We start from the raw sequence: 13,598 nt of genomic DNA on the forward strand, positions 1-13,598 counted from the left end.
TAACGCTACGCATTTCAAACAGAAAGTACTCAGTTTACAAAAGGTCAACAGTGTATTCATGAATAACCGTGTGAATTAGAGCATATATCATTGCTTGAGAGGGTGTTTTAATGACTGCAGTGTAAACTCTTTTTATTTTCGCCATACAGTCTTGTTGAAATTTAAGCCTTTTTCTTCTGACATTTAATAAAATTACAAAAATAGGCATGTCTTTTAGGAGAATTAGGTATATTCAATTAGTCTGATGTTTTCACCCCTGATATGAAGTAAATCAATATACATGTATTGGAGACAATTGAATTTATTTCCTGCAGTAATTTGGTCTACCAAAGTGGAGTATAAGCGTGTGCTTTGTTCGACAATGGCAAGTTCCCTTTGAAAACATGATACCTTAAAAAGTATGCAAGTATTTTTTTTGTAAGTAATTCATCTTCAACTTTAAGTTTAACACAATGCTCTTTAAGTTTGAAAATGCATGCGTGTGTACGTTTTAGTCCTGTTTAACAATCTTAATCGCAGGTCATACATTTCAAGTACAAGTACATCCAGGACAGAGGAGTCCGGACACTTTCCTCTTCAACAGTATCACACTATTGAATTTGAAAGAATTACACAACATGTCGGACATCCCCTTCTTCGCAACAACGGAAAAAACAAAGGATTAGCTAGTAAAGGTACTCATTTCTCTGCATCGCCAAGTTTTTAAAAATTAATCAAAATTCATACACTGTATCAGTGCATTGCATTAGGATTTCACAATTGATTTGAAATCTTAAAATGATTTTTTTTTTCCTACTCTTGATATACATAGAATCTTTAAAAGTTTTACATATAGGTCTAAAACTAGATTTTTCACCTCAACAATCAAAATGTAAACACAAGCGTTGCAACTCGCCTATAACTCAACGAATGACACTCAAATTTTGGTTTCCTATTAAAAATGTCTTTCTGAAGCATTGTAAAGATTGAAATCGAAAAAAGAAATCTTGATCAAAATCGTGACCATGCCATTTTAATGCCGGAGCGCTAGCGCTTGCTGATAATTTATATTGCGTAAAACAGTTGGATTCTTAATTAAAAAATATATATTTTTGGATTTCTGGCTTGAACTCTAGTTTGTTTGTTTGTTTGTTTGAATTTTTGTAAATGATTTCATGTAATTATATTTCCATCGTTGATATCAATATCCCTTTTGTTAATTTTCAAAATTCTACTGACTGATGTTCATTTACTCTAATTCGTGAAGCAAAACTCCTGCTTTAGATTCATATTGAAGTTTTGTTTATAATACACATATGATACAAATGGTTTTATAATGAATAATACGATTCTGTCAATAAAAATATGGCAATGTATGGAATAATCAGTAGGAAATAACTTTAAATAATATATCACAGTGATACATTTGAATACAATTTAGTATTTAGTAAATCATTTATTTACTCATTCATTCATCCAGGGAATTTCATTATTAACTCATTGATGATTTATTCGTGTTTGACTTGTATTCGTGTTCTGCCACGTGATTGTGTTTTTTTTAGGTTGTGATTCACCATATACGGTAAAAGCTACAATCTGTATATATTTGGAAGTGGTAAAACAGGTTTGTATGGGTGTGTATGGTCAGTGACCAAGTGTGAGTGATAGCACTCAATTTGAAATGTTTTGCAACATGATTTTAGAACATAACTCGTTCGCCATCAGACAGCGAGAGTTTTACGACTTGTCTGTTTAAATAGTTTGAAACTGTCATTAGCTTCATCCTATTACGTTCTACTGAAGGCAAATTTGGTGAGAAATACTTTCTTTAATTGTTTTTATCTTAACTTTAAAATGTGTAAATATTATAAAAATATATGCGTCAATTGTATGAAAGTTTTCATTTCAGGCCACCTTCTCATCATTATCATTGTCATTCATTATAATAAAGAAAAGTTGTAAAACTGGACCATGCATCCTTTTATTTATTTTGTACGAGGAGAAACGACCCTGTGACAAAGACATACCTATTCACTGGATATGAGGACAATACCACGTCTATTGTTCCCCGAGACAGCAAAGCAATAATTTCAAGAGGCGAAGCCGAGGGAAATACAAAATGTAATTGCTGACAAGGAAAACAATAAACTTGTTATCGTCCGAATAGCCAGTAAATAGGTATTTTATTATAGCAAAGAAACATATATTGTACGCAATGCAAATTTTATTGATAGTTGAAAAAAAGAGTTATCGGATTTTGCTTCACGTAGCGACTCAGATTACTCCAGAGGTGTTCCAAGTTTAAAAACGAGATAAATCGAATGCCATCGGTGAATAGTTTCAATAATTATGCAACATGGTCAGACAACACGGAAACTATTTCATATTAGGATAGAGTTTCATGTTTTTGCAATTCAATAATGAAAATAATTATAGAGGATAATAATATGCTATATAGTATACAATACTTATCAATCATAATTTTTAAAACAATAGCTCTAAAGTTGACACTTTTTTAACAATGATTTATCATGCATCACAAGAAACGGATAGGATAATGGACATTGCGTATATAACTCCTCTCCGACATTTGTGTTGTACAACGTTGATAATGATATCATAATATATATTATATTGATTAATAAATGCATAAATGTATATTTGTATATATATGACCAGTAATTACAATAGCTATAATAATACTTGATAAGATAATTAATATATAATATACGTAATTGTGAATGGAAGCAACTTTGCGTAGTAAGGATAATACAAATTAGAAAAAAACATACAAGCAAAAAAATATTGCATAATACACAAGTTTAGGTTCTGTGGTATAAGACAAAAAGTAGTACTGGATAGATCAATTTAATATCTTTGAACTTGTAATTCATTCGTGAACATATTTAGATAGTAGATACTGCAATATTTTGTTTATAAGTGAGACATACAAAAAGAAAAATATAAAACAGGTATATTAAAATACATAGTTAACAGAGACGTAAAAATGTGAAACTTGGGCAAATTGATGTGACATGATTTACAAAATAAACGGAACGTATTCAAACAATGCAATTAAGAGTATGGAAATCTATAATTGTGTCTGTAAAACTTCAAAATGGTTACACAGCACACACAGTACATGTAAAAGTTTCTGCAAATAATGCTGACATAAACAGGTTAAGACAGGTAGATGCAGACAGTATCTAACATGTCAAGCACTAAACACTTGACTACTGACAACACAGAAGTTCAGCACATGCCTGGGTAGATCTTGAGACACATAGCAAACATGTCGGTGAGCTGTATTCAAAATACTCTTTCAAAGGAAAAGTCAAATATTAGATTGTCATGTTATAGGGTTCATTTAGAGATTCACCGTCTAGATTAGTGGATCTGAGCTTCCGTCAACATATTCACACTTTGTTTGGCGTGTATGATAATATTTTTGTTAAGGAAAACAGGAAAAAATAAACCAAGCCTTTGGGTGTTTGGGTGTTACATCTCGGCTTTTGACCTTGACTCCAAGTTTTCACTTATATGTCAGAGCACTACCGGACTATTCAGCCACATTTAACAAAAAAATCAAAAAAGGTAACATACTGATATTACTTCTATATGGTAGACAGCTAATATATCCAGGGCTGGATGCTCCAAAACTTTCGTTATAATAAAATATTGTTTTATAAGATTACTTAATTAGATTAACATTTTAAAAAATTACATGTTCGAAACTATGATAAAGTTTAAGAAAGGTTATTAAAAAAAATTGATTTTTAAACAATGTCGTGGTTAGAATATCATTTTTTTTACACATAAACCTATCGATCACATTTTCCGCATTAGAAAAAGTAATAGAGACTGAAGAGGAATATCTAATATGTTTACCCCCCAAAAAATAGTTTTCACAATTTCACAACTCTTTCCGAGTTGATCAAATTTAGTAAACATTCCACAAACCAGCTGTTATTAAACTTTCACCTACGAATTTTCAAAATTGTAACAGGGGGTTGATTTAACCCTTCTGTCTATCTACTTGAATGTTTGTATCCAACATTGCACAAAAGGACAATGTGCGGGTTAAGTGCTTTTCTGCCCCAAAATTCAAAGTCATGAATAGAGCGGGATATTTGACGAACGTTAGGTTAATACATGTATATATCTAGTTCAGGTTTATAAAGATAAGTTATCTAATCGAAGTAATAAAAGAAATATGGTTTGTTAATAAGGAGATAATTTTACAAACAGTCACTATTTTAACCAACAGTCTTTTGAAAAGCAAAACATCGAGCACCTGCTTGATCTAAGAAAATTTTTTAATATAACATGTATAGTAACATGAACAATAATACACATAAAAATTGTTTTTGAGCAACATTGCACTCTATGTCTCCTACTCTTGAATATGACGAACAATTAATGATATTCCATGCTTTTGAAAATATGCCTGGCATGGTCCATTTACGTGATCTAATAGAAGCACGAGAAGTGATCGATGTTCAAAAACTTTTCAATTTCTGTAACTAGCATCTTCAGTTTTGTTTTATCAAAATATCTGTATGATATCATTTGCTTTTTTTTGAATTAATAAAACAAAGAGACAGAAACAACAAAATTTCTTACTACAAGGCATTTCTTTATAGTAAACGACAAAATTTACGGCAATATTGAATATTTTTCAGTACAATATGAATTGGTGGTAAATTTATCAAAATGAATGATAATTTCTTTTGATAAAGAAAAAGTGAACAAAATAACCTGAATTGAATTTGGTGTTAAAAGAATTTTCAACAGGCTGTAAGGAAACATAAAAGAGTTTTATTACTTTTTAAACTGTTCTTAAAGATTTTGCTACATTATGTAGGAAAAATAGATATGGTCAAGCACATGAGACAAGACAAGAAAAATACTATCCGATAATAAAATCTGGAAATTATAAAAAAAAAAAAACTTGTATTGTTGAGTATCTTTGCTTAAAGTTATTTAAACATACGATGTATTTAAATTAGTTTACCAAACTTTTCGATATATGATGGTTCATATTGTCTTGTGAATTTTGTACATTGGAGCATTACGGTTTCAAAATAATTTTAGAATTTTAGCTAGAATCTACAGAACTTCAAACCCACAAAATCAATAAATATTTCTGTTTGAAAAAAAATCGTTGTTAGAGCTTATCATACTGGGATTCTTTCGTTATTTCTCCAAGCTCTTGATACGCAGAGTTGTCTTCAACCTGGTCATACACGGTCTTTGAAAAACATGTTGTCTCAACGTGTTCCTCCACGTTCTCTGGGTTCTTTTGTTGTTTCCCCTCGCTGTTTCTGTGTCTAAGATGTCTGGACAGAATAATACTAGAATTAGAATTATCTTTAGAAATGCCATAACATTTATGTAAATAAATCAATTGAACAATATGATAAACTGTGTGCCTACCTGATAATGAAATATACATTTAGCGATACACTAAGGATTATTATCGGAATACCGATATATAGTGTAGTGTAAGGTTCGCTCACTGATGCAGGATCACCATCAGTTAATGCAATATCTGGTGAAATAAAACAAATTATCAATCAAATTCACAACTCCAAACCTTAATACAGTATAAAATAAAAACAAAAACTAATAACCATTATTTCAAAAGATTTGTTTCAGTTTTAACATTACTAGCATAAAAACCGAAAACAATTTAAATATTATATCAATCGCCGTTTATACGTTAAAAAAAACCTTGTGTGAGTTAAAATAAGGCAAGTTGGGTGTTACACTGTGGTTATAACATTCACCTCTTACACTAACGTGACATCCACATGGACTATGATCAAAATTTAATTTCAGTTCAGTAACATAAAAAAAAAATATTATATACTTATTCAAATAATGTTTACAGGATTCAACTGTTTAAAAGGCAGTAAGCCTAATCTTCAAAATAAAATTAAGTTGAAAAATTGTTTTAATGCATCGGATAGATTAAGAATGTATTGCTTTTATTTCAAACATTGTCTAATGATGTCAGCTATAGTTTTTTTTTAGATGAAATTTTGCGTTTAAATCTGAAGGAATATGTGATCAGGTAGCTTTTAATATTTGCAGATAAAGTTCAATTGGTTTAATGTGATTACAAACAGAGTTAATACTACCTTGTGTACAATAACTTCCGTTATAGTTTTCAACACATCCGTTGAGACAGGTACCATTTATGTAATGACATTGTTCCATTTCAAGACAGTGGCCACACTGATAGCTGCAGTTTTGTCCAAACTTACCCACACTGCATTCTATTAGATAAATAAACATATGTGCATTTCAAATACCAATATAAATTGGTTTAAAACATCTCTAGGTGAAATATATTAAAAGACGATTGAATATTGAATTTTACTTTGCAAAAGGTTAAATTAAATTTTGGACTTTTGTGTGATCTTGTAGTCTAACCTCAATGTACACTACCAAGTTGATATAATATTTAGGTAACTTTAAACAACATGAAACTGAATACTGGTATTAATTGCTAGTACCTAAATTAGACTTATCCCTAAAATATCCTCTGTAAAACCGTACAGACAACTTCAGTACATGTGATGACGCATTTCATTTTCTTTAGAGTTTCCACAAATCCGTCGACATTACATTTGAGCAAGGCATTCTGATGCAAATACATTTTTTTCATTTTTTTCCCCATATATTATCAAGTTTTGTTCACCATTTAAAAACTGTTGATTTATTTATTCATAATAAGTAAAACGTCTTTAAAAATTAAAGAACTAATGCAATCGATAGAAAAAATATTAATCTCCGTTACACGTTGGCCCTTTGCATTCTTCGATTGATTTCTGACAACTATTACGAGACTTATCTGAATAAATGATCTCATTCACAAATTTGCAGAACAGAACAGAGAAATCCTTACTAATTTTACATGTGAGGTCACTCCATCCTGGCTGACACCCTCCCTCACATTTTCCTGTTACCCTGTCACATCTCTCGGGAACTCCACAATGTATACTACAATTCTCTTGACAATTGAATCCATACTTTCCAGTAGGACACTCTAAAAATATTGTTTAAATAATAGTAGATATGTAAAACTGTATCTCATATTTTAAACTATAAACCAAGTTTTTCTACTGAAGATTAAATCATAAAAATGTTGATATAATTTGGACTAAAATGCACATGTTTCTCTTCATTTTCTTGGGATAAAGAATGAGTAGTTCGGTGAAGACGATAAACAAAACTAAAAATACACATTTCTCTTCAAAAAGATGGATCGTCACATAATTCTCACCTTTATCGCATTTATAACCGAAAACCCCTGCGTCACATCCATTTGGACAACTTCCGTTCACGTGATTACACTTTACTTCATTTAAACATTTACCACATGTGGAATCACACACCAGACCGTACTTGTTATTAGTACATTCTGCAAGATTTAACCAAAACAAAAAACCCAAAAACATAGCATCACTGTCTCTTATTGAATATGAAATTAGTTTGCTGAAGGTAATGTTTAATGAAGACAAACTATTTTGTTGATTTTATCTAAACAAGAGGCCAATTGGCCTTAACGGTCACCTGAGTAGCATTTCACCCATACACAAACTTGTCGAGGAGTCTCATATATGCATTTAATTAATTAGGTTTCATTCTGGAGTAGAAAAATTATAAATTTGTAATGACGACCACATTCTCTGCCTGAACTCTTTCAAAAAGAACTATGAAACCTATAATTTTGGCAAAAAAGATCTGGTCTACAAAGTCATGAATTCAGTTTTCCTTTCAGGTGTGTGGGAGTAAAGAAGATTATTTTTTAACATTATATGCGTTAACACCTATACATCCATTTTGGCCCTCCCCCAAAGTCAAAACCCATACTCCCAGGGAAATGAAAATTAAAATTTCAGTAGAGGACTTCCTGGTAAACGTAATTATATGTCAGTTTTTAATACAGATGTGTGAGAATAGAGAAGAAAATGTTTAAACATTATATACATTAACACTATATTGCCATATTGCCCCCCCCCCACCTCATGTCATGAACACCTGACCCAGAGGCCATGAATTTCACAATTAAGGTAGAGGAGTTAGTGGACATTATAACCATTTATTCAGTTTTTTGCCCACATGTGTGGGAGTAGAGAAGAAGATTTCTAAGATTTAAAACATGTTTACAATATGGCCATTTGGCCCCACCCTAGAGCCTGAACCCCTAACAAAGGCATCAAGAATTTTACAATTTGGTAGAGGGCTTCATGGACATTATAACTAGGCATTTAGTTTCTAACAAATATATATGGAAGTAAAAAAAAGGATTTTCTAGGGTTCAATACATTTTTGTTATATGGCCATATTGGCCCAACCCTAGAGCCTAGCTAAACCCATGACCCAGGGGTCATGAATTTCGCACGTATTAGTAGAGGGCCTCATGGGCATCATAATTATGCATTTAGTTTTTAACAAATATAAATGGGAGTAGAGAAGAAGATTTTCTAAGATTTAATACATTTTTACTATATGGCCATATTGACCCCACCCTAGAGCCTGAACCCCTGAAGTAGAAGCCAACAATTTCACAATTTTTGTAGAGGGCCTCATGGACATCATAACCATGCATTCAGTTTTTCCTCACATGTGTGGAAATAGAAAAGAAGATTTTTGAAAATTTGGCTTTTTTTGGCATATTTGACCCCGCCCATGGCACCTCAGGGGTGGTAGAGCCCTGAATTTCACAATTGAGATTCTTCTTACCATACAAATGATTCACACCAAAAATGAAAACGATTGGCCTGGTAGTTTTCAAGAAGAAGTTAAAAATGTAAAATTGTTAACGCACGACGCACGACGCATGGCGCACGACGCACGACGACGGACGAAGACCAATTGCAATAGGTCACCTGAGTGACTCAGGTGACCTAAAAAAAAATAACGCTGTGTTCTCCCGACCATCCTGTTAACATTACATTGTCATTTACAAACGATCTTTTATTTATAAGCAAGAATGATAGAAAAATTGTTCTACGTTTGCTAAAAGCGGGAAGCAACTAGTGCTAAATAATTTATAATTTAATCTGTTCAGTATTGAAAACCTGTATCACATCTAGCGCCAGTATATCCTGGGACACAGCCAAGGCAGGTTCCATCTACAATGTGACAGTGACCTTCCTGACAGTTCTGTGGACACGGCAAGGAACAGTCCTCTCCGTAATATCCTGTTACCAGACATCCTTATCAAAACAGTAAAATATTGATATTGCAGAGGATATTCAAATATTGCTTGTGATAGCTAAAGTGTTTTATATAAGTGGTGCGTTATATAGTCAAATTTTCGAAAGGAATACAAATAATCAGGTAATCATTGATTTACTTTCCAATATCTTTGATATTTAATATGAAGATAATCACCATACACCTCCAGCTCACACAGCTCGTTGTATGCGTAAACAGAATACCCAGCAGGATCCGGGAAGTGAGTCCTGTTGTTGTAGTAGATAACATATCTCCCATGTATGGCACACGTTATGTTTGTAGGATTGGGTATTGTGGCTGCGGTATAAGTTAAGTCCTTAAAACATAGTACTCCGTCCTCTTTATCGGTTGAGTTTGATATGTAAACAGAGTATCCCAGGAATCTACTGGTATAGCCATTTTTCGTATCTGATACAATGAAAAATATTAATTTGTTGATCATAGATTTTATTGATAAATAATAATATCTCAACACGATCACCCATAAAGAAAAACGAAAAAGAAAAAAATAATAAAAGTTAGATGATTGATGTCATTGAAATATAGCTATACTCTGTCCCATGATACCAGGTAATTATGCTGCAGATTTGAAAGATTTTTAAGGAAAAAACACACGATTTTAAAGGAAGTGCAATTAAAATCGGGAAAATACCTAAGATACCTTCATTTTTGACACATTATCATTTTTCACTCGTAAAAGTTCACATAAACGAACCCAAACAAATCATACATTAATGAAAAAAGTAAAACACAACTAGTTTTTTTTTGCTGGAATCTGGTTGCAATGTTCACATAAATCCTTACAAATGCTAATCTTTGGTTGAAGTTGTTTAGAAGATAAAGGGTGGTTATTGTTGATTATACATTCATAGCCGATATGAAACACCCTTGAAACTTTTTTTTTTAAACTACCGATCATATATGATCCTATTATTATCGGCAAAAAAACCTTGTAATGACAGCCCTCTTCATACCTATTTTGTCAGAATATATCTACAAAATCTCCAGCAAAATTGAAATAATAAATTGGCTATAGTTGAATGAAAATGGTATGAATGTTTCCATGGCACATGTAACTGTTGTCTATATTTTTTACCTAGATTCGATTATTTGTAAACCAAAATTTCAAACACTCTCAATATATTGCAGCTATAGAAATTCAAATATTATTATTTTTTTAAAGACACAATTTAGACATATTAATGAATCTGTAAAAGTTTCATCAAGTTTGAAAATTATAAAATATACACTATTGTTTCCATGAAGACAACACTTTTGCTGTAATTTTATTCAGGATTGTGTCGGTTTGCAAACACTTGTCCGCAAGAGTTTACAGGGCTACGTCCATATTCCCATTTTTTTAGTTTTTTGCACGAAGTTGTTAACAAAGTACTTTTAAGCTTATAGCGCAATAGAAGTTTTTTTGTGTTTGCTGGTAAAAACGAAAGCGTGTGATGAAACATGTAATGGGCGCTTAAAAAATGTCAGTAAAAATGTAACAAATACTCAACGAATGTTGCTTAGACACAGTTTAATTACTGGCAAATATATTTATTGTAAAAAACGATCAATTGAGATATTGTTATTCTTTTACTTATTGTTTTTCTGTTTTTGTTTCTTTTCTTAAACTTACTCCATTCAACATTATCCGTCATGTACTGTATAAAGATGTGATGTATACTGAGTACTCCTCCCAGGTCTACCCGCCATTCTGCTGTTGTTTTGGAGTTTCCTGATAGCGTACACTGTCCTCCTCTAGCAGACAAGTCTGTATACCGTCCGTCCACAGCACGATCCGCTCCCCAATCGTCGTTACCTTTGTAAGGATGCTGCTGCCATGCTGATTTGTTCAAGGCGACATTTTCTTTTAAAAAATATTACTGTGAAATGCATTCGTAAAAAGAAGTCACCGTATAAAGATCAGAATATTGGATAATACTTTAAATTGCTTTTATAAACGTCAAGCAATGGTTCTTATTTTCTTTAAAACAGCTAGGCATACATGTAGTACGAAAGCCAGAAGGCTAATTCCAGAATAGAAATACGAAATTCAAGATTCTAAATTCAAGATTCAATACCTAATTTAACGAAGTAATTAATGATTCTGAAAACATGTATTTTATCGACATCAATCTGTTTTAAATAAAGATCATCCGTACAAATAAATGTTATTTATTGGTTATACAATGGTTAAATTAACTTTGTTTGAATTTAAAGACACAATATAAACCATTATATAAATAATAATAGTGTGTGTTTCGCGAATCTCTATGATTTTGCTCGTCCTGTGTTTATTCTTCCCTGACATAGTATAACCTGTAAAATTTACATTTGCAAACACATTTCCTTATATTTGCATATCAATTGTTCTTTCCCACTGTAAGTCCATAAGAAGGAACTGCAATTATATTTCTATAATCGCAATTGCTCTGTCTGTATACTATGACGCCATAAAGGTGAGGCGTCATACACTTTCCATGACGTTATAGATTTAAACCACTATATGATACATCATGTGTTTTTCTCCAACTCCATAAAATTGATGTATTAATATTAAAACATTTCTTATAATGACATTTTGTAGGAATTACTGTTATAACACATCATTGATTCTGTTAACAAATCTATGTGAATTAAAAAGATACATTACCGTCTGAATGTTTATTTTTGATGCAATAGCTAAATGTCAAACTCTGGGCTAATACAGGGTATTTGCGAGTAGTAAAATTCAAATATAAGTAATAAACAACGATTATTTAGTGAATATGGCGATATGAATAGCAACTGCTATGCTGGCATATTTTCCATGATGCGCTAACAGAGCAATTGCTATTCATAACGCCATGTTCACAAAATAACGTTGTTTATTTCTTAAATATTAAGCTATAGAATAGCGAAAACATTCAATTCTGTATAAACTTTTTAGTGACGTCCCAATGTTTATAGCACGCGATTATTGCTTGTCGCTTTGATTATTGTAATCTCGGTTATTTTAACAGTTTTGAACGGTTTGTTCAAACGTAAATAAAAGTAATAAACAGCAATGTTAAAAAGTTCACCCGGATATGAAGTTGGTTCGGGCTTCACAGGATTTGATCACGCGACCAACCATTTTCATATCCCGGTGAATTTTTTAAATTAATGTTCATTTCTTAATTGTATTTACCTCAATTGTATAAAAATCGGTAAATGGGCACAGTCTATTATCATCTTAATAATGAAAATTATGATTGAAACGAAATTCAATTGAAAGAACTTGCCAAAATAGAGGTTATGAAGAAGTTCAAACACCATGATTTAAATTATGAGATGGAAACTAAAAAACCTCAACAACACCCACCCCCCCCCCCAAAAAAAAGGAATAGTGTATTGAAGTGTACCAATGTCATGATCGATACATTCGTGGGATCAAATTCAAATCTTAATATACATATAGAAGCTTACTTTCCTTCATAGCTGGTAATGCACATGTGATTTACTTCATACTCTCTCTCTCTCTCTCTCTCTTTCTCTCTCTCTCTCTCTCTCATTCCCTATCTCTCTCATCACACGGTGTCAGGGACTGTGTACTTAACACCGTGGTTTGTGACGATAAACTTCCTTATTAATGAGTAGGCTCTAAGGATATTTGCAATGTCTAGTTCACCACTTAGCGATATTGATATATTTTTTTTAAATTCTCCATGGATAGGTTGTAACAATGATCTAATAAGTTGTCACATTCAACGTTTAATTACGTGCTAAATAAATTATATGCACCCCTAACAATTTATAATTAAAAAAGAATAAAACATTACTTGACTTTGTTTTAATTTTCGTTCCGATGTTTCATCAAAACTACTAATATTACAAACACGTCTGTTTCATTTACACGTGTCAACGTTCTGACATTGCGTAATTTTATGACAATCTTGAAAAACGGTACATAATCTAGTAGTAATTAAATGAAAGCTCAAATCGACAGTATGTACATTGTATAGCATAGGGTGTTTGGTCTTAAAGAGGGTTGAAAATGGATTGGGAAAAGCACAGTGTACATTTACATGTATGTGTTTATTAGTGACTGAAGCACCGCATTCACTAACATGCATGTTTGTATACCTTGGCATAGATTAACCGGTCGATAAACTTGAATCTGGTTACAAAAAGGCATAATACATTCTATTGAATAATCGCTGTACATGTGTATTTAGATCAATTAATGAATTAGTCGTGAAAGTATCTTACCATACATGCTTCCAAAACTGAACAATGCAAATAACATAGAACACGAAAATACTGACTCCATTATGAAGTTGTTGTTCAAGGAAGTGAGCCATCCAGGAGGTAGAAAACTATATAATGCATTTCAAACAAAAAATACTCAG

General features: G+C 32.0%; 1 protein-coding gene across 2 annotated transcripts; it reads right to left on the minus strand.

The window, feature by feature from the left end:
- Positions 1 to 2,400: 2,400 nt before the first annotated feature.
- LOC105345149 (delta-like protein A) lies at positions 2,401 to 13,598 on the minus strand. 2 transcript variants are annotated; one of them, XM_066069486.1, is made up of 9 exons: positions 13,459 to 13,598; positions 10,865 to 11,095; positions 9,388 to 9,639; positions 9,072 to 9,209; positions 7,271 to 7,408; positions 6,893 to 7,033; positions 6,123 to 6,260; positions 5,416 to 5,530; positions 2,401 to 5,333 (listed from the first exon to the last, which is right to left on the minus strand). In XM_066069486.1, the coding sequence occupies exons 1-9, from the start codon at positions 13,517 to 13,519 to the stop codon at positions 5,147 to 5,149; spliced, it is 1,401 nt and encodes a 466-aa protein (XP_065925558.1). In that variant the 5' UTR covers positions 13,520 to 13,598; the 3' UTR covers positions 2,401 to 5,146. The 2 variants fall into 2 exon arrangements, with proteins under 2 accessions (XP_065925558.1, XP_065925561.1); XM_066069489.1 differs by having other exon boundaries at positions 2,402 to 5,318.

Source organism: Magallana gigas, chromosome 1 (genome assembly GCF_963853765.1).
Source record: "Magallana gigas chromosome 1, xbMagGiga1.1, whole genome shotgun sequence".
NCBI lineage: Eukaryota > Metazoa > Mollusca > Bivalvia > Ostreida > Ostreidae > Magallana > Magallana gigas.